Genomic DNA, 21,960 nt, shown 5'->3' on the forward strand with positions numbered 1-21,960 from the left:
ATTGTGTGTGTCTAGCATCATCTTGGGTAGCAATCACAGACTAATTAACATATACTTGGAGTTCTACTCTTTGAAAGCTTGGAGCATTTATTGTTTATGCCAACGCTTGTAGCATATATACCAAAATAACTTCAGCTGAGGCTCAATTTTACTTGCTTTTGTTTTGCATGGTGAAACTATCTCTGGAACAATATTGCTGGAATTTTTTTAACCATTCTTGTCACTCTCCCTTTCCTCCTTCGTGTGCTGTTGGCATCTATCTGTCTTGAGAGTCAAACTGCTGTGTTTGCAGCACTGAAGTGACCTCCCCTGGGCACAAGCCTGGACAGTGTGAATGGAGGTCCTGGGCTGCCCAGACAACAAGACCCCCCTCTCAACCTCAATTATGTGGTGTAAAGGAAATTAGAGCAATCCGTTTGGCACCAACTTGCCTGCAGGAGTTGCTGGAAGGAGGTGCATTCCAACCATCTTAGGGATCCATTCTGGATTCTTTAGCTTTTTCTTTTTCCAAAGATATACCACAAGGCAGTGGAGGTTTAGGATCAGAATTTTCCTTCTTCTAGATGGGCTACCTTCCCACACTGATGAGCCTCATCTGCCCCTCACTTCCTTCTATAATGCAGAAACCACCTTCTTGACCATTGGAGCCACTATTGGCCACATCCGCTCAATCTGCTAGAACCTGTCTTCCCATGCAGGGGAAGACCCTTACTGAGGGTTTGAGACCCACCAGCTACCCTCACCTGGTTTAGCCAGCCAGTCAAAGCCGTTCCTGGGGTGTGGTTGCTGTCACATGCTGACAGCTTCTAGGAGCTACAGGTGAGAGCTGAGGGCAGGGTGGCAACCCAGTCAGATGGGTGGGATATAAATAAAATCATCATCATCGAAGAGGACGTCCCTATTTTCATTGGAGAAATGTTGGAGGGTATGTAAATGTACATTCCACAGTGCAGTATAATGAAGCAGTAGTTTAATGTTTTGGTTTTGGAGTTGAAGCTTCACGTATGTGCTCATCACTCAGTGACTCCAACATCAAGGGATGAATTGCATGTGTGAAAATAGCCTCTGCAGATCAAAATACTGCAGACAACTCACATCACTGTACTCTTCAATGGTGGCCACATTCACTTGTAAGTCATCCAGTAATAAAACAGGGAGCGATGTACTTGGCCCCAGATCATGATTCAACACAGGAGGTGAATAGATTTACTCACCACTTCCTTCTGTGCAGAATAATCAGCTAGATGTGTGAAGAAGCATCTGAATGAGTCCCTCCTAACCATGTGCCCTAAGGCCACCAGACACTAGTTATGTGAAATTAGGGGCTTCTGGAGATGGTGCCAGGCAAAATGGCAATTTAACAATGTTCTTAACACACACACACACACACACCTTGATCAGTTTCACAGTATTAAGAAGGGTGGAGTGCTCATCCAACACTGGTAAAAACAATGTCAATAGTTTTCCGAGATTTGTAGTTGTTGACTTCTCCCCCCCTCTCCCATCACCAAAGTAAACATGTTGCGGCTAGCAGCTAATCTCAGGATTAGCTGAACTTTGGGTTTCCGGGCTTCACAGCTTATAACTGAAGAAAAGCTTTGTTCCAGAACTCCACTCTAAAAAACTTGAGTTGTTTTTAATCTATCTTTATACCCAGCAGCTTCCATGATAAATTGTATAGGCGGTGCAATTTCCTTTTCACTCACTCCTTACAGCTTCTTAACCAGGTAGTAAATGTTGTTGAAGGCATCTGAGTTGCAGCTGCTCTCTAATAAATATAATGAGATTTGTTAGGAGATGAAACATTCTGTTTCATATTCTTATGCTTTAAAAACCAAAACAGCAACAAGTGTTGTGGTTACTCATGCGGCCTGCTTCGGATGTCAGTGCAGGACAGGCTACTGCAAAGTAAATGAACACAGTTTATTTACACCTAGCAGGGGCTCAGCCACACTGTGTTTGCAGCTGTTTGCGTAGTTCACATGACATTACCCTCAAACAACAACAATCTTGATGCTTTCCCCAAGCAAAATCAGGTTTGCCAGATATGGGGATAATCTGATTGGGGGAAATGCAATCACAGAAATTTTTTTTCAGTAGTTTTGGGTGGGTAGATCAGTCGTCAGACATTCTGTTTCCATGCCTCCTACTTCCTCAATGCTTTCATTTCTTTCCTGGCTGTGCTTATAACTGTTTCCTGTGGCTCCTGAACTACATTTCCCCCCTCTGATCCCTCAGATTTGAACAGCTGCACTAGCAAACCACATTAAGAATTCCTATACCAGATACTGCATTATACTGCACAGCACAGCAAGTTAATCTGAAAAGTGTGCACTGAGAAAATACAATTGCTTTCATCTCCAGCTGTGATGCTAACTATTCCTAGCACCCCTGATCTGAGCATTTTCCTCCTATTGATACCTCAGATGTGCACAAAACCAGAAACCTACACAAGCAAACTAATAGTGCACATTTCTGGTTTTGTGCAAATCTGAGGGGCCACAGACCCGACCTCCTGGAAGAAACATCTCTGACACATACTGGGATGGTGAGGGGGGAAGACAGCAAGAAGGCCAGGGCAGTTCAGGCACACCAGCAGGAGTCAATCTGGTGCTGCTGCCGGGACACCCAAACTGAACCGAAACAGCTGCTGCACCATTTATGCCAGAGATGGGTAACCTGTGGTCTGCCAAATATTGTCACACTTCAGTCCCCATCAGTCCCAGTGAGCATGGGCAATGGTTGGAGATGCTAGAAGCCAGCAACATTTGGGAGGGCCACAGGTTCTCCCTTGCTGGCTTATGCCAAGTTGGTTATTTTTTTCCCTTTAAATGACCTCATGCCTCTTTATTCTCTTCATCTTTGTTTAGCTCTAAGGGACCCAAAAGGAGAAATAAGGACAATGTGGCAAAAACTCTTCTTTCTCTAGTTCCCTTTAAATGCTCAGGACAGTCAATTTTTTTTCTAGACGTTCATAGAAGTTAATTAATACCTATGCACAGACCTCCAACTGTGTCAAATTCTGGGGGAGTTAATCACTACTGTTTTGCACTAAAAATTAACTTCCCTTGGCCAAGTATGTAAATATATTACTGTCCTGGAAGATTTTGGAAGACTTGTCTGGTAATTGCTTGACCCTTCCTAGTAAACTGAAAAGACAAGACAGTTGCAGCCAATTTCAAATGTGAAAAGAGATATATGATCCTTAATTGTGATTCTATCTTGTCTCCCATGCTATGAAACTGCTAGGCGCAGACATCTAGGGTTATGAAGGAAAGCACTGCCAGTTTTCTTGCCATCTGAATCAGGAGAGGCAACAGATGTACTGTGGGCAGTGACAGACTGAACAAGGGCCAATAAATTATGACTGAACCCTGATAAGCTGAAGGTACTAGGGACACATACTTCTCATGTCCAGGAAACGGAAAGACAGCCAGATTTGGTATGTGTAGCACCCCCGCTGAAGGAGCACCTACATAGCGTGGGGTTTCTCCTTGGTTCACTGTTGTTGTTGGAAGTTCTGGTGATTGTGGTAGCAAAGAGCATCTCTTCTCAGCTATGGCCCTTCAAAGAACAAGACAACCTGCTATCTGGGTTCTGATGATTTAATTTGGATTATTGCACTTTGCCTAAGTGGGGCTGCACTCGAAAACAAACTGGAAACTACAGCGAGTGCAGAATGTGTCTGCCAAGTTATTAAGTAGGGCAGTGATATATGACCTGGTATCTCTGACCCTAAAAGTTCTGCATTGGCTGCCTCTGTACTACTGGGTTTCAAGGTGTTGGCAACTGTTTGTAGAGCCGTAAAAGACTCAAGGTCCAAATATCTGCAGGATTGCCTCCTCCTTAAAATTGGGGGTGATGAGAGAGGCAGAGTGGTGACGCAGAGGCAGAGGACTCTACTTCTGATCCCTGCTAGGATTCATGGTGAGACGGTGCAGAAAGGTCTTCTCTGTGGTGGAAACACAGCTTTGGAATGATCTTACCCTAGATTTACATCAGCTGAAGAATTTTTTTATTTATCTAGACATTTATTTTGACAATGAGATGTTTAATTCTTAGTAGTAGGAGTCAGTGTTTTGATGATTGATGATTAGCAATCCTAACAAAGTCTGCTCAGAAGTCATATTGAATTGAAGACAAATGGGATTAGAATTATTTATTTTATTTTTAGCTTGTGTATGTTTTTATTCATTTTCAATGTATTTTGCCTTACTGCTTCTTGTATATGACCCTGAGCTCCTTTGGATTCATAAATACCATAAATAAATTAATATTGCCAGTTGGAAGTGGTTTAGAACAACCCTGTAACACAGTTCTTTCGGATTATATCTCTTTTGCATGTTGGGGGTTAGTTATTTATTCTTTATTTACTCCCATTTTAATTCTACCCTTCCTCCTATGAGCTCAAGGTAGTATGCTTGGTTCTCCCACCCACCCTGTGAAGTAGGTTCGGCTGAGACATAGTGATTCGTCCAAGATCATGCAGCGAGTTTCATGGCACTTTGGGGATTTAAGGCTGAAAGAGTAGCATAAAACAACCTTGTAACGTTGCCTATTGTTTATATCCCCACAATGCAGGTTGGGAGGTCAGGTTGAGAAAATAGCATTCAACAACCCTGTACTGTTGTCTACTGCTACCATAGCCCTGTTGTAACTGGGGAGAAAACCACTGACAAGAGTGTGTCTTTGAACAGGAGGCAACAACATAGCGCAATCAACACTGCAGGTCAGAGGTATGGTTGGTATGGATTTTCAGCCAAAATCCCTGCATACAAAACAGCCCACAGGTTGCAGCAAAAGGCAATTTATTCAACTTCCCCACCCCCAAACTGAACATAGCTGTCAACTTTCAGATTTGAAAATAAGGGATCAGCAGCCTCAGCTGTCCCGGGGACAGTCTAGGGGATATCTGGGATATCTAACAATTCGGGGATAGCAGTGGGAAACGGCGCTGGAATAAGGGAATTTCCCGCAAAAAAAAGGGAAGGTTGACAGCTATGAATCTGAAATCCTGCATTTAACTGCATGCAAAAGGCATGGACGGGCGACTTGAAATGGCTGCATTCATGGGTGTCGCCAGGATTTTTGTTGGGGGCAGGCTTTTGTTACGCGGAAAGGACCTCATATGTTTATTGATTTTTATTGATGGGGGGCAGCTACACCCATGGCTGCATTCAACTACTCAAGACTACACCTTAAATTAGATGACACGACCTTAGATTCTTTATCTCAACAGGAGATACTCTGAGTAGGACTAAGGGCTCCTGTCTGTGCTTCTGTCTGCAGCCTTCAAGTTTTGGATTCCCCCACTGATTTCTATATCGACAATTCTAGTTCCACCCCGGGGAGAAGAGTGCAAAAAAGAAAAAGGCGTTTGCAAGCGAGAAACTTAAGAGATAGTCCACTTCCCTATGCCTTGCCTCTCTCTTAATTCAAACCCCGCTTTTGCATTGTGCACTGGAAGCGAGTACAGGAAGCCCGTTCCAACCCCAGAGCAGCAGGAAAGGAGGCGCTGTAGAATCCGACGCTTTCTACGTTTCTTAGCTTCAGACCATTCACCTCCCCGCAGTAAACCCGGAAGTGAGCGGACGTCACGTCCGGCGGTTCCCCGTCACGTGACTGCCTTAGAAACTGTGGAACATGGCGGCGCCCGTGTCTCCGCCGTTGGTGGCGGAAGAAGGGCCGGCGAAAGTGAGGTAAGGAGGGCTCTGCGGAAGTGTCTGCTCCCCCTTATGGGGAGCTTCCCGCACGGAGGGGAACCGGAGGTGGCGCTCGCTCGCTCGCTCATCCGCTCGCCTTAGCTCCCGGTTCCCACACGTGGCGCTTTCGGTGATGAGGCAGCGCGCCACCAACCCTCCCCGCCCCCCGACCCAAGCGTAAGCTGGGCTGCTCCTGCCTCTGGTAGTGGAAGGTTGAGCTGGGCTTCATAAGGGCGGGAAGGTTTCTCCAGGGGCCGCTGGGAAGCCTGACAGGCTTTGCGTGCCTCGGGTGCTACTTAGCTGCGAATGGGTGGGATTAAAGTGTACCTGGGGGAAAGCCATGAGGCAGGCAGATGTCATTTGTTGTGATGCGAAGGAAGGGGGGGCGCGCCGCGGGGAACGTATAGGTAAGTGGTGAGCTTTGAAGCATCGCTGGGGCTTGAAGCGAACGCAAAACCCTTAATGCTTAGTGAAATTGCAAAATCGTTATGCTTTTATAGAGAAAGGGTCACCGATCCGATACAAGAAAGTGAGAAAAATAATTGCCCCTTTTATGTGGATGGCTTTAGGCCTTTTGTATGCAGTTAAAAAGACACCTGAGGCTATGCCAACTGTTGCAAACTCAACAGTAAAGAAGTGTTAAAGGAGTACAGTACAGTAATGTTTTCTTAAGGATTGGCACTGGGAAGTTTGGTACATTTTAAAACAAAGACATTGTACTTCTATAGTTGGTTGGGGAACTGCTGTTGAAACATTTCTTAGACTGGATAATTTGTATACATTTTGAACTAGAAATTGTATAGAACTGACAATCTGTGCCCAGTTTTTCTATCTTTTGCTTATTATTTGTTTTGTATTTTCCTCTATTTCTTGGTTGGAATAATAAGCTTGCATTCTTTCTTTCTTTTTTCCAAAAAATGTTTTGTAGCAAAATATTAAAACAAGTAAATTTAAGTGTTTACAATTCAACTTTAACATTAATGGCTGCAATCCCAGCAGCCTTTGAACTTTGAATAAATATGCGTAGGATTTTGCCATAAAAGAACCAGTTTACAGGGCAATCTTACACATGTCTTCACCAAAGTCCCACTGGGTTTGTTGTGATATACTTTTCAGTTTGCATTTCTTAGTGCAGAAAGTATTGATCTGATGTGTAGAGATCTTTCCTATTCTAATTAATTAAAGAGGGTTCTGGGGGCTTCTCTGTGTGAAAGAAAAAAGCAGGTGGTTTGTGATGTTTAGGTTATTCCTTCAGAAAAGCTGAGTACAGCTGGCTTAAATTCTTATCTCTTCTGTCAAGATTATGATGACTACAAAAATAGGCCGGAAGGAGCCTGGGTTTCACTTTCTCTATCTCTTTTCCTTCTGGTGTGGTGTTCTGTACATAGTATGCTTGGTGTTAAGGTTTAGACTTATAAGTTATTCTAAGTTTAAGTTAAGTCTGCTGCAACTGGATTTCTTTTGGACTACGTTCAATCCTGAATGTATTGGATTTGTGACCATTATGCTCATTTGCCTTCAGTAGCAGTAAAACTTTGCTAGATAAAATAATTGTCTCTGGTCTATTTTTGGGGAATCCTGCAACGTGTTTTAAGTTTTTACTTGGCTAACTATACATCCGAGTTCTGCTCTGGATCATATTGAGTAGAATTCCATGGCAATACTATCTGAAAAAATAACATTTGTTTGTTGTTTTAATCCAATAAGAAAACATTGTTATAAATGTTTGTATGCTCAACACTTGAGAAATCCTAGTTGACTGTTAGCTGGCCAATTACTACAAAAACAAAGAAGAATCTTTTTTCCATTTTCAGCCACAAAAAGTACAGAGCCCTTTTGAAGAAAGAGAAACGGAAGAAAAAGAGACAAGCACTAGCAAGACTGAGAGATTCAGGTAAAAGCTAAGTTGATGAACCGCAGATTACTTGTGAAATATGAGCTAAATTTCAGCTCTCAGAAGATGGTTGTCATTGGTATTCAGAAGTGTTTAAAAATGTTGTTTTAGATTGAAAATAATAGGTAATTGTATTTCATTGTCAACAAGGCTGCAGCCTCTTCATCTGATCATAGGTTGGGAAGTGAATTCATGACTGTGGCAATCTTGAGAACATAGGCTCTATGCATGCACTGATGACTGTCTTGGACCTTAGATTGTGTAGAATGCAGTGGTTTGCCTCATGGCAAGGGTAAGCTATCTATATTATATATTTAAAAAGAGGTACACTTTTTTCTCTTCAGAAAAAGGAGAGAAAGATGAACAGGTTTCTGAAAAGCTAGAAGATGACGACCTAGATGATGAAGAAAAACAACTCGAAGAGGAAAGGTAAATTAAAATTATATATAATTGGCAGCTCTACTCTATGCATATTTACTTTGAATAAAGTTCCAGTGGCTGATATTCAATGAAATGTGATGGAACAAGAGGATGCCCCTATGATATATTAACATTGCTTAGCTAGCTCAACAGACCAAATGCAAAGGTGCTGGGTTGGATCCAGACTTTACTTCCACCTTCTTGTTGGCAGAGGTGGGGTGACTTTTGCTAGTTCCGTCCTCCCCTTCCAGCCCACTGCTGTTGTCCAAGTGAAGTGTAAAGTTGCAGTGTTTAATTGCCTGTTTTAGGCCATAGTCCAAAACTCTGAGGAATTACTCTGCTAAATAGTCTTGAGGCTGCAACCTTATTCATAGCTATCTAGGGGTAATCTCCATTGAACATAGTGCTTTAAATGCCAAGTAAACATGTATAAGTTAGCACTGTATGAATTGGAGCCTGTGCCCCCTAGCTCTTCTGAGGTCTTTCTTTAGACGTCCGCCTTTGAAGATTAGGTGATCAACTACACAAGAGAGATCCCTGTAATTCTATCCCCAGGTTGCTTAGTCTGACACCATCATTATTACCTTTTAGACACCAGGCCATGTTTCCCCCTGGGTGCCCACACTCTTAATAGTAATTAGCTTATATGGTTTAGCCATACTGCTGATACTTTACTGCTGTGCTTTTGCTATTTTAACAGTACTTAATTTGAATATTACTATTTTAAATAGAAAGGCAGAATTATTTTTTTAAAAGAAATAAAAACATAGTAAGTTTGATGATATTCAGTGATAACCCAGCATTCATCGGATTCTATTTGCAGGCAGAGGCTTCATGAGGAGTGGTTGCTGCGAGAAGAAAGGGCACAAGAAGCTTTTAAGATAAGGAAAGCAAAAGAAGAGGCAGCAAGAAAACGTCAAGAGGAGGAAGAGGTGCAGTATATGCTTTGACTACCTTTTTGGAGCAGACATTCTAAACATAAAAATAATTACTGAGGTCTTTATTAAAAAGAAAACAACACCAAAAAGCAATGGTTGTGTGAAAGGACTTCTCTCTCCAGCCACCCATCACCTCCATCTGTCTCTGTTGGAAAACCCTGCAACCTGCTGGAGCAGGGTTGCTGGAGGAACTGCAGGGGGGAAATGAGAACCAATTCTGTCAGAGGTGACTTTTCCACTGGTAGATGGACAGTGTTAGATTTCACACCTTCATTTTACCTTTGACTAATTTTGGAAAACACAGCACTAAAGTATAGTGCTTAAGGCTGGCTTATTTCTGGGAAAGTTTTCATCGATTGTTGGGAGGCTGATTTTAAATCATGAGGGCAAAGTTGGACTTTTAAGGCTAATTCAGTTCTGTGTTAACTGTAATCTGCACTGGGTGGGGGAGGAAGTTTACACACACCTAATGACCTATGTTGCTTTCTTCAGTATCTCAAAAAAAGTAAGTGGCAAATTAGTTTACATTTCTCACTTATTGGTTGAAGCAAATAGCAACTAAAATTATTTTATTTGTTCAGCCTTCATGGAGATGTTTAGCATAATGCCAATCTCTGTTTGTTTTTTAAAGCAAAGAATAAAAGAAGAATGGGAGGAACAGCAAAGGAAAGAACAAGAGGAGGAGGACCGGAAAAAACAAGTGAAGAGAGAGAGAGAGGTGATTCCTGCTCTAGGAGGATAAAACACAGTGCATATCCTCTTACAGTAATAATAGAACTAAAAAAAAAGTGCAAAATGACATAGTGTTGGGACACGAGGGTTGAAAAGTTTTTCTTTCTGTGCTTCTGCATAACGTTGTAAATGGAACATGCTATGAATAAGTGAGGCTGCAATGCTATACCTGCTTACTGGGAGTAAACCCCATTGAATTCAAAAGGATTTACTTCCGAGTAGACATGTATAAGAAAGCACTGTAAATGTAGATGCACCTTTCATTATTCAGGGCAGTATATAAGTTGCTAATATTATTGCTGCAGTATCTTGACTTATTCCTAAGGCTCCGGGGAAATGCTTGTTATTTTTCATTGTTTTTAAAAGGCACAGGAAAGAGGATGACAAAATAGAATCTCCCCTGAAATGTTCCATGAATGCTCCCAAATATTTTGTGCCCTTTGGCAGCCTGCTTCACTGCAGCTGGCAATTGTGATTACACTTCATGAGGGAGAAGGGACACAAACTCTCAGCAGCTATTCATACATTTGTTGGTAGCTGCTGCCAGGCAGAGGGAAGGGTTTCTTGTGACTGGCAGAGGGAAGGGTTTCTTGTGACTCTTGGGCCAGTCCTCACACAGAATTATTGTTGGGAGGTTCTGGGCACAAGCTATGAATTCTTATGTTTAACTGTAGTGTAATCTCTCTAAACTGTAGCAAGTATACGTATAATAACTTTTTTTTTGAACTTAACTTCACAAGTAATTTTACTGCTGCGATTCCTTAACCATTTTTTCCACTCAAAGATGTTACAGCTCATCTTTACCTGACTCATTCATCAAGATGTATCTTTTTCTATAGCTTGCTGGGTGTGGGAAGGAACATAATATAATGCGTTCGGCTTCTTGTAGGTTAATTTGTTGAATGCCTTGCTCAGCATATAGAGAGTAAATGGTGATCTTAATCATGGAATTGTAGAGTTTGAAGGCACCCTGAAGATCATCTAGTTGCAATGCAAGAATATACAGCTGCCCCACATAGGGATCAAACCTGCAACCTTGGCATTATCAGCACCTTGCCCTAACCAACGGAGCTATCAAGGCCCATGATTTGCCTCTTAGTATGTTGGGATTTTACTGGTCCAGAACAATATAAAATGAGATTGTGAAACTGTTTTAGTTGACCAGCAGTTTGTGTAATGTATAGATAGCAACCTTGACTGAATACTCCTCCTAGTATCTCTTGAAAATAGATGAAATTGTGGGAAATGGTCCATTCCCTACTACTTCAGCAAAAGTATGATGTTGAGGGAAATTGCCACTTTTAGCTTTGATGGAAGTAATAATTTTATTTGATTTTCAAAACTTATGTATCCCACTCTTCATCCTAAGACCCCTGTCATTTTATGTCACTACATAAATGACAAATTTACCATGAACTAGAAACCATCCATCAGTTCCTTTAAAATCTAGGTGTTCCTCTACATTGAAAAACCTGACAAAAAGCACATGTCTTCAGCTGGTGCCTGTAGCTAAACAATGTTGCCACCAACCAGATTTCTAGGTGGAGCATGGGGTGCTATTTCTAAAGATGCTCATTTACTGATTCATCAGCACCCAAACTTTCTTTGATATGGGGAAACGTGCTGCCTTAGATAACTGGGTCCCAAGCAGTTTAGGGCTTTCTGCAGCAAGACTGGAGCCATGAATTGGGTTTGGCAGTTAATTGGCAGGCAATGCAGATCTTCAATTGATATTATATGGTTCCTAGGCAGCCTACCCAACAAGTCTCTGGTGGCTGCATTTTGCACTATCTATATCTTCTGAATCACCTTTCAAGGCTGCACCAAGTTGAATGTGTTTCAGTAGTTTAAATGGGAGGCCACTGCAGTTTGAATCACAGCCACAAGACTACCCCTGTTGAGGAATATAGGCATTCTGTACCACTGAAACCACCTTCGCTTCCAGACAAGGTAGAATCCAGGAGTACACCCTGTCAGTGATCCTGATCTTTCAGAGGGAATGCAACTCCATCCAGAACAGGCCATCTACCAAATCTGTGAACTCAGAAACAGTGGCGGAGCTTGATGCTCCAGCACCGGGGGGCAGAGAGCAGGTGGGGGTGGGGCAGGCGTGTGTCCTGGTGGGCCGGGCATGTTGGGGGGGGCAACCGTGATGGCACCCTGCCAAGATTGTGCTGCCGGGGGCAGTGCACTCCCCCCGCACTCCTCTTCCTCCGCCAGTGCTCAGAAACCAGTGCTCATAATTCAGCTTCAGTTCATTGGCCCTTATCTAGCATCTAGACCAGTGTTTCCCAACCTTGTGCCTCCAGATGTTTTTGGCCTACAACTCCCATCATCCCTAGCTAGCAAGACCAGTGGTCAGGGATGATGGGAATTGTAGTTCAAAAACAGCTGGAGGCACAAGGTTGGGAAACACTGATCTAGACATTGAGAAACCAAGGGGGAAGATGTACACTGGAAATCAGTGCAAGCTGACAATTAAGCCAAAACAAGTGTGTGTATGTCAGGGGAAAGATATTATTGCTAAACTTGGGTCACTGGGTTCCTAAGGCACTCCTTTCTGATAGTCCAATAGAAAACCCAAAGCTGTTTAATAATTCTCCTTACTCTATTGAAAGCTTCCTTTTTGCAGACTGAACTTTCAGTACGCTGGTACTCAGCTTGAATACATACTGGGGCACTGAACTCTGGTTACACAGATATGATAGGGACTCTGTCCCTCTCAAAGACACCACTGCATTGGTGGCAGCAGGTGGACCTGGGTATGTTTGAGCTTCTGGACATCAATGAGTAAACTGTTTCAAAACCAGGTTCTAGGCACAATCTTCACAGCAGAGTCTTTGGCATCAAATCCTTCAGGAGAAAATTCCATGTGATAAGAAACTGGATGGTGAATCTGGGCCACTCAACTCAAACAGATGTTGAGAAAGTTCTTCAAAAGGTGTATGCCTATGCTAAATCACTTGCAGGACTGGGCTGCTGTCTTTATTTGACTTGCAGATACTTGAAAATTGTAACAATATGGTAATACATTTAACCTTCAGTTCTGTTTGTTCTTTAAGCTCTTTGTGTCAAAATTTTGGAATTGTGTCAAATAATGGGGGGAATTATTTAAATGTAGCTAGAATGTTTTCTACATTTTTCTTTTGGCATTCTTAGTAACATGGAAGCTTTTTTCAGTTTTATTTGACAAAACTAACAGAACATAATATAAAACCTGAATATTATGGTCTTGACTGAAGAAACCAGATGATGTCTCCATTCAGGGTTTTCACTAGTCCTATGTTTGCACCATTTATAGGAAGCTGTGCAGAAGATGTTGGACCAGGCTGAAAGTCAGGTATGTTTAGAGCTTTTGAAAATGAATCACTGAGCTGCTCTTCTTTCTGGAGAACAATGGCAGCTTGTTCTTTCGTATGGGTTATGTAATTAGCTTGGATCGCGCCATGCATCTCTCTTTAACAAATTATACCATTCCTGACACAGGCTTGCCCTGCAGCTTGCTATGAATTTTGCCAAGAACTAGCCTGTGTGGTCCTCATCCTGGTCCAAAAAGATGCTTTCTATTTTCTTAAGAATATGTGCTCAAAATCAACATGGAGCTGTTCGGTATCAGTCATTCAGAGATTTAATGCGCTCCTGATATATAATTTTAAAGAGCTGATGGACCATGAAGATGCTCATAAATTTGCTGGTGTGACTGAATTAGATTCCTGTGCTTTAAAGTCTCTCTGAAGGTCAGAGGAGAGGGATTGTACCGGTTCTAATGGTAGAGAAAAGGTGTTATTCTCTTTGGAAAGAGAGTTGCCTTCTGCAGTGCGCAAGTGCAGTGCCCAGAAGTATTTTAGCACTCTGCATACACTCAACAGCACTTGCAGTTGGGCTACAATTCTATGCTCGCTTTCCTGGGAGCAAGTCCTGTTGAATTTAGTGGGATGTACAAGGCCTGCTGAAGCTTACTGGGATGCCTAACAAAAATTGTTCAGTATATTCAGTGTACAAGTATGCAAAGTTCCACACTTGTAAGTCAAAGTGTATGTTTTTAGGGTTAAACCTCCAGTCTTTTCTTTGGTCAAGATTTCAGTATTTATAGCAGACTTTAGTATTTCCCTAAACTGTTTGGTGACGTTCCATTTCAGTGCTAAAATTGTTTCTCCCCACCATCTTGCAATCATAATCACTCCTATTTTCATAGATAAATTGAATTTATTCATGACCAGTATTCAGTTTGTTAACATATAGAATGTTCTTGTTTTCTATTAAAAAAATCCAGGTAGAAAATGGAACCACCTGGCATAATCCAGAGCCCCCAGAGAATATGGGACGTGAGAAAGATTGTGCCAATTGCCCATTCTATATTAAAACTGGAGCTTGCAAATTTGGAGACAGGTAATTCAATTCTATGTGAACCTTTTAAAAATATTGCTTGCATTTTATTTTGCTGGTGGCAGGGAATCTACAGGTGCATTACTGTTTCAGTACTTCAATTTAGCTCTCATTTTCACACTGTGATAGGAAAGAGATTTCTGCTTTTTCATGTTCAAAAGCCTGTGAATGGAAACACCTTCCATTCATGGAGGGGAAAATATAGGATCTAAGTCACTGTTTCTTGAACTGTTTTAAATGGAAGATCTAAATAACTGCTACTGCTGCTTGTATTAAAGTTCTACTTTTTAATTTCCCCCCACTTCATATTAAGCCCATAAAAATTAGGAAAGAAGGACCGGCATAGCTAAAGGAATAAATGATGGATGGGACAGAATTGAACCTCTTCAAAGTCTGAAGTTAATTATAGCTGTTGGAGAACTAAAATCTATGTTGGTGCTTGTGTTTTTAGCTTCACTGCAAATGCAACCTAGATTCTGAAATTGAGAAACTGCATTCAGGGTCAGATTAATAGTGTTTTTGGCAAAGGGGAGATCTATCCACCTAGGTAATTCATACCAAAGTTACGCCTCCGACAGAAATGGTGACTCCAGAAAGCCCAAATGCTTGTCCCCCTGCTAGCTAACTAGACCTGGGGGGAATGTTACTTTCACAAGTCACAACTGAGACATCAAACAAAACTGCAAGCTAGTTTCGGTGAATTTGTCTACAACGCATCCAGCTTTGTACCGAATTCTTTGCTTCCCCAACTTTCAGACAGATTGCTTGGGTCAAGAGTCTACAAGTTGCACGTTATGAAATAGAATTGGGCAAGAATACAATGCATTATTTCAATTTTTATGCACTTCTTTTATAGAACTGTTTGTATGGTACATAACGGATCGTAATTCGGCCATGGGCTGAATGCTCCCCATGCTCAATCTATACTAACCTAAGTTTTTGAATTCAAACCTTATAAGGTGCCTTGAGAACTTTTTATCGGATTGACTATGCATATGAGGGACTAAGTATTTATGCTAAAGTGCATAATATGTGGTTGCAGCTTCAGCAGCTGGAATAAGTGCTTTCTTTCTTTCTTTCTTTCTTTCTTTCTTTCTTTCTTTCTTTCTTTCTTTCTTTCTTTCATTTAAGATGTTCACGGAGACATAACCATCCAACCTCTAGTCAGACACTCCTTATTAGGGGTATGTTTTTCACTTTTGGGATGGAGCAGTGTAAAAGAGATGACTATGACACAGATGCAAGCCTGGAGTACAGTGAGGAAGAAATGCACCAACAGTTCCTAGATTTCTATGAAGATGTACTTCCTGAATTCAGGAATGTGGGAAAGGTTATTCAGTTCAAGGTAAAACGCAGAATACTGTTTTGCTATTCCCTTAAGTAATTGTGGACTGAGATCCAGTGTAATGTTAGTGCAAGAAATTTGAGAGCTGATGTTGGGCAAGTGGTAGCCCGCAAGCTTGAGGTATCACCAAGTATCATAGTGGTTGTGCTTTTGCACAGCTTTTGCAAGCACAAGGCACTCACTGTAACTCTTGTGCTACTCCAGAACAAGGGTTATGCTAGTGTGAATGGGCTGTCACATTTGGAGATCATCCTAGGCATTCCTAATTTCCCTTCATATGCAGATGTGGAGAGTAAAAAATTGGGGAGGAAGCAGTTAGACCAGGATCTCTACCATGAAACTCTTTGTGTGTTCAGTGGGGGTGGAGTCAGAACAAGTCCCTCTTAATTCCTTAGTTTTTCACACATGGCTTTTCCATTTTGGCTTCATTGTTAAATAAATCGTGACATGGTGTAATATGTCATGTGTTGTTATTCATCTGAGGTTGCATTTTCCAAATCTTAAGACCTGCTAAGGAACAGATGGTTGTTATTATATCCCCATATGTAAAACCACAGAATTCAAAGAGGGTGCACTTTTCTTTTCCCCATGACTGTAAAACCTGTTAAATCAGGGAAAAAGCTCTGTTGTCATCCAGAGGGAGTTAGTTTACCATATTTTTTGCTCTATAAGACTCACTTTTTCCCTCTTAAAAAGTAAGGGGAAATGTGTGTGCGTCTTATGGAGCAAATGCAGGCTGCGCAGCTATCCCAGAAGCCAGAACAGCAAGAGGGATTGCTGCTTTCACTGCACAGCGATCCCTCTTGCTGTTCTGGCTTCTGAGATTCAGAATATTTTTTTTTTCTTGTTTTCCTCCTCCAAAAACTAGGTGCGTCTTGTGGTCTGGCGTGTCTTATAGAGCGAAAAATACGGTAATAGGAAGGATGGTGAAGGTAGAGCAAAGCTTTATAGGAATGCTCATGTAGGGTGCTAGTTTGGAATAGTCGTACTTTCAAGACTCGAACAGTAACACTTCTTACTTTGTGTTATGTGAGAGCTGTTTTGGAATGTGCGGTTGACAAATCACAGACAATGTTAAATATTTATAGCAATCGTAGTTCATGGATTTCACTTACACAGCACATTGTTCTTCAGGAAGATGGGCCTAATGCAGTATGGGTTAGCCACACTGTGTGCCAGTTATTTCTGTCAAAAATCTAGCTGAATCCTGAAGTGTGTGTTGGTTAGACAGAAGGGCTAGGTAATAGTTCTTGATGGTGACAAGAGAAGCATTTGGATTTGACATACCTAGAACTTGAAAATATTACCTACATTCCAAATTGAATATAGCCCCCCCCCCCATGCATTTGTTACCCAGTCAGCTTGCTCAGCTTGGGGTACAATAATAGAGATTGCACTTGTGTGCAGTTTTTAAAATGAAAATAAAACAAGTAAGACATAACAACAACAAAACACGCCATATTCTCTGCTCTCCCAGTTAGATTACAAATCCGTTAAGAATTATTATGCCTATCAGTTTTGTTTTGTTGTGCAACTTGGAATAATGAGAAGGAGTTTAGGCGTTTTGTTTACCCACTCCAGTGGAGATAAAGATCATCAGCTTGTTGCCATGATGCAATTTGATGTTCACATATCAATGTTATGATAGCCATATCTGTCATAGGATGGGTGATAATCTGTCTGTCCTGTGATTGTTATTAATACATGAAAAAAGGCCCCCAAACCATGAAAGTGCATTTTGTGTGCTATAATTAAATAAGGTATCTTGTAAACCACTCAACTAAAGCAGCTGTGTAAGGATACAAAGAAACTGCACTTCCTTAAGTTTTAACCTGCTTTTGATATAGGTGAGCTGCAACTTTGAACCTCATCTTCGAGGAAATGTTTACGTTCAGTACCAAACGTAAGTATTTAAAATTTAGTAGTTGGTAAACTGGATGAGAAATCACAAGGAAGGTTTATGTGGTATGGGTGGGCATATTGGTAAAGCTCTTTCCCAGGAAAGATGGCTAATTCTCCATGTTGATGCAATCTCACTTGATTGAATTGTATTGCTTTTTATGAGGTTCTGATAATACTTTTTTATTTTTTAAGAGAACAAGAATGTCAGCAGGCTTTTGCTTTATTCAACGGTCGATGGTATGCAGGTCGGCAGCTTCAATGTGAATTTTCTCCAGTGACAAGGTGGAAAACAGCTATTTGTGGTAAGTCAGTGAAAACCTCCAGCTCTAACAGCTGGTATCTTTCAGCCTAAATGTCTTTCATATTATTGAATTATACATAAATTATAATTTTAAAGTGAATGCAACTGATAGGGTGTTGGCCCTATCGACACATTGGCTAGTATCTTATTTGAAAGACCCTGTTCTGCATTAAGTAATAAACAAGTTTCCACACCTTTGAGTACATCAGGAGATATTGTGTGTATTCGAACCCATCATGCTACACCTTGGCATCACAGGATCAAGCATTTCCTATATTCAAAAATACAATTGTGAAACAGGGATTGTACACACACACACACACACACAATACAAGACACAGGATAGCACCTATGAGAGATGATGCCAGGGCCCAGCAGTAGCAGCTGTTTCTGAGTCAGTGCATTTGCTAGAGCTGCTGGCTTCCACGCCCTGAATATGGTTCAGTGATACCTCTGGTAGGGATGCCTGGACCACATTGAGCTGTCTGATACAAGTTGACTGCCAGGTGATTAGACAGAAACAGATATTGCAGTTGCTAGAATACACCTAAAAATGAACAAGATTATATATGACTCTGATTCAAACTCGCCTTTCTGTTGGGCAAGTTGCCTTTACCCAAAGCACTTGCTTTTTGTCCATGTTGTATCAAGATAAGGGGCAATATCTAGCTATGACTTCCAGCTTAGACAACAGACTTCTGCTTGCACAAACGGGATTTGCTCTTCCTCTCCTGCACCACCTTAAAACCTGCAACAGGGACAGAATCCAACTGTGTCTTCAAATGCAACATTGATTTCCTACCGTTATTAAAACGAGACATGATCCACCCCTTTCACCTATACATCTGTGATAAGAAATATCGTGCAGATAAAAATATAGAAGTGTCCACTAAGTCTGTTTAGCTTTCAAAGGTTATAATTATGGTTGTCTTCAGACTTTGATAATCAGCTTCAAAATTGGTTTTCAGGTTTGTTTGAAAGGCAAAAGTGTCCAAGAGGGAAGCATTGCAACTTTCTTCATGTGTTCAGAAATCCAAACAATGAGTTCTGGGAGGCCAACAGAGATATTTACAATACCTCGGAATGGACCAAAGAGGCAAGTAAATATTCAGAAAGGAGAAATAGAGCGGGATACCATGAAAACTATTATAGCAGGTCAAGAAGAAGAAGTAGTCAAAGTCCAGATCACGCTTACAGCAAAAGAAATGGAGACTCTGAAAGGGAAAAGAGTTATCACAAACGTAAGAAAAGACAATTTCCTGAGAGGTCACGAAGTCGTGGAAGGCGACGGTCACGCAGTAAGAAGAGGCGAGGCCGGAGTCGCAATAGGAGCCCAACCCGTAGCCGTAGCAGAAGTTCCTCTCGGTCGAGAAGTCGAGGTAGAAAACGATCCAGCAGCAGAGGCAGAAATAGTTGAATTTGTTGCTGAACTACTTTTCAAGATATAAGATATTACTTGTGGATATAAAAATTTGGTGCTTACCAGAGCTGTTGCATACTAGAGACTTGCCTGTGCCCTAGAAATAAAGCTGATGTGGGCTATCTTTATTTTTGGCAATGATTATTTAAGGGGATACATCTCACAATCTTCAAAACTTGTTTACCCAATTATTTGTTATTCTGTCATGGAAGTCTGGTGTTCTTTATAAATCTCCCACTCATTCTAATGTAAACATTGTACCATAGTTAAGCAATTGTGCCAAGGTTCTACCTTTTTGTTTAGAAATTTGTAAATAAATTCAGAGCGTGATTTTGTTTCTTAAAATGCCAAAATAATTTTTTGGTGGATAGGATACAAAAAGCCCTTTTTAAAATTATTTAGAACTGTTAGGGCTAAAGTGGGGACAAAACTAACAAGGCACGGTTCTTACTCTGCAGCTATCGTCCTTTGTTTGCATGTGAAATGTTTTGGTATACCAATTCAGGGAGTAGTTCAAAACAAGCAACTTGGGTAATGTGTTTGGTCCGAGTACAAGTGGAAGGCAACAGAGCACACGATACAACACATGTATACATAATCACACCTTTCTGGATCAGTACAACCTACTCTAAAGTGTAAAATACAGCTCTTATTTCAGGGGGTATTGCTAGGAACAAATGAGCTGCTGTGCATGGAGTCAAGAGGCTGTGTTTTATAATGTATTTTTTTCTTGCTTGCAAGTATAGGAAAAGTTTAATATTACTGGCCTCTGAAGGCATGTTTGCTGTTCTGATATTGGAATACAGATCTAAAGCACTAATGTGCATCCTCTTATATAAGACGAGTTACTGCAATTCTTTATTAAGAAAGTAGGTCTTTATCAGAATTGGGAAGTGTGTTGCCCAGTGTTCAGACATCTACTCTTAGCCATATGGATTCCTGTAATTATTTCTTGTAGTTTGCAGGATCCACCTGGGACTCTCTTCTAAACTTCAGATCCCGAGTCATGTATCATTCAGATTAAAACACTGTGCAAAAGCATATAGCCCTCAGGTGTTTTAGTGCAAGATGTTTAGCAAACATCAGCTGCGAGCAGACAATCTCTTTTTGGAATGCGGGTTTCTAGAAGTTTAGCCAGGGGTAAAAAATATTAGGTTGAGGGGAGCTTAAGTGAAAAGTTATTGAAAGCTGTTTGCCTAGAAGCATTATTCATGGTTTTCTGGTGCCTGGAACTTACTGTCAAAGGGGTTTACATAAGCCCTATTCAGCTGTCTTACGTGATTACAATTCCAAAAGGGCAGAAAGCAGGAATGTGCTTCCTGATTCTGCTCCTTCCATCTCATCATATTTGGCAGTGGGGAGCTGTTGTAAGGTAAGTTTGTGCAAGTTACAGACATAAATGTATGCAGAGTTCACATACAGCAGTTACCCAAACTACATGAAAGGTGTGTAGACGGAGCCAGGAACTGAAATCGTGCTCCATTTCCATGTGTAACTGTGAGCTGGATAATGCTACAAAGCAGGTGACCAAGAACTACCACAAACAGTTTACAATAGATTTGAAGAGCACTTTAAATTAAATGCTGCCATCAAACTTTTTAAAGGTATAATAGGCTTCTGGGTCTAGGAGAGGCACATACTGAGAATAATTGTTTCTGTATATTACATCACCAATGAGGATTACTGGTATTTATTTTTTTTCCATTTAGGGTAGACACACCACACCTATGAAAAGTACAATTTTGGTATAGTGTATTAAACTACCCTGAGTTAATCTCAAAAAACTTAATTCAATAGGTATAGAATAAACTTGTACCAAAAAACTCTTACAGCAGTAAGAAAAATCCATTTTACAGTGTGAGAAGAATCTCATAAGGAGAACTGTCTCCCCACCACCTGAAGAGCATGGCCAGAAAAGAGCACTGAGGGATTGTGTCTTGGCCCCATGGTCCTTGTACTTTGGTGTGCTGCAGGACACAATTATGTTGCCAGTGCTGTTTAATAGCTATGCTAGGAGCAGTCATTCACAGCTTGGAGCAAAATGTCATATGTTGATGATACCCAGCTCTAGATTTCTTCATTATCATGAGTCAGGAAAGGCAGAGCCTACTCTGGAATGCTGTCCAGAGGCATTTGTGGAATGGATGGGTAATAATCCAAGCTTAGACCCAGGGTAGTTCCAGGAGATGGATTGGCCACCTGCCTGTCCAGGATGGGGTTACTCTCCTTTTGTCAGAACAGGTGCATAGGTTGGGGGTGCTCCTGGATCCATCTTTGCTGCTGAGGTTTAGTGGCTAGGAATGCCTTTTACCTGCTATGGTTAGTGTTCCAATCACAGCCCTTCTTGGACAGGGATAACCTGGCTACGATGATTTATACATTGATAACCTTGACTTTTACTATTGCAATATGCTCTTATGTGCCCAGCCCAGAAGCTCCAACTGGTACAAAATACTGGCTAGACTGTTAAAAGTTAAGCTACTTAAATGGCGCTTAAATGTTTTCACTGGCTGCCCGTTACTAGGACAAGGTCAAGGTTCCTATGTTTTTGCAATATCCTTAACCCTGATAGTCTAGCCTGATCACTGAGATCTTTGGGGGAGTCTCTTTTGGTGGCTCAGATGAACAGCTCACAACTACTACAAACTGCATTCAACTGAGATCCTTGCTGAACTCTGGTTCTAATCTTTTTTGCTTCATCAGTCGTTTTACGACTGTGTTGGCTTTATGATAATTGTTCTTGTTTTCCTGACTCCTTTTCTGTGAACTATTTTTATGCACATCGCCGAGCAGTACAAATAATCACTTCTATTTCTTTACAAGTAAATACGAAGAAGAGACCATACAGAGCAGATTGGTTACTGGAGCTGGTTGCTGTAGAAGGAAAAGAATGGCCATTATTCAGTCACAAGACATTTGA

The 21,960-nt window shown here is 41.2% G+C and overlaps 1 protein-coding gene and 1 long non-coding RNA gene across 2 annotated transcripts; one reads left to right on the forward strand and one right to left on the reverse strand.

The window, feature by feature from the left end:
• Positions 1-2,827: 2,827 nt before the first annotated feature.
• LOC309367985 lies at positions 2,828-5,545 on the reverse strand. Its single transcript, XR_014167450.1, has 3 exons — positions 5,492-5,545; positions 3,406-3,564; positions 2,828-2,870 (listed from the first exon to the last, which is right to left on the reverse strand). It is a non-coding gene; the product is annotated as an uncharacterized lncRNA (long non-coding RNA).
• Positions 5,546-5,549: 4 nt separating this feature from the next.
• On the forward strand, positions 5,550-19,168 carry ZRSR2 (zinc finger CCCH-type, RNA binding motif and serine/arginine rich 2). The gene is made up of 11 exons (XM_081907661.1): positions 5,550-5,699; positions 7,517-7,596; positions 7,941-8,025; positions 8,840-8,948; positions 9,586-9,672; positions 12,988-13,026; positions 13,960-14,075; positions 15,204-15,417; positions 17,265-17,320; positions 17,512-17,621; positions 18,589-19,168. Exons 1-11 carry the CDS (start codon positions 5,644-5,646, stop codon positions 19,035-19,037), a joined length of 1,401 nt encoding a protein of 466 aa, XP_081763787.1. The 5' UTR covers positions 5,550-5,643; the 3' UTR covers positions 19,038-19,168.
• The last annotated feature ends 2,792 nt before the right edge of the window (positions 19,169-21,960 follow it).

This window comes from Podarcis melisellensis, assembly GCF_964234715.1.
Source record: "Podarcis melisellensis genome assembly, chromosome: 4".
Classification (NCBI taxonomy): domain Eukaryota; kingdom Metazoa; phylum Chordata; class Lepidosauria; order Squamata; family Lacertidae; genus Podarcis; species Podarcis melisellensis.

What these genes read in the sequence shown, in the direction of transcription:
- ZRSR2 (XM_081907661.1), top strand. Translation starts at nt 5,644, where the DNA reads ATGGCGGCGCCCGTGTCTCCGCCGTTGGTGGCGGAAGAAGGGCCGGCG. An exon ending in AGCAAGACTGAGAGATTCAG is followed by an intron (nt 7,597 to 7,940) that starts GTAAAAGCTAAG and finishes TTTTCTCTTCAG; the next exon opens with AAAAAGGAGAGAAAGATGAA. An exon ending in GTTTACGTTCAGTACCAAAC is followed by an intron (nt 17,321 to 17,511) that starts GTAAGTATTTAA and finishes TTATTTTTTAAG; the next exon opens with AGAACAAGAATGTCAGCAGG.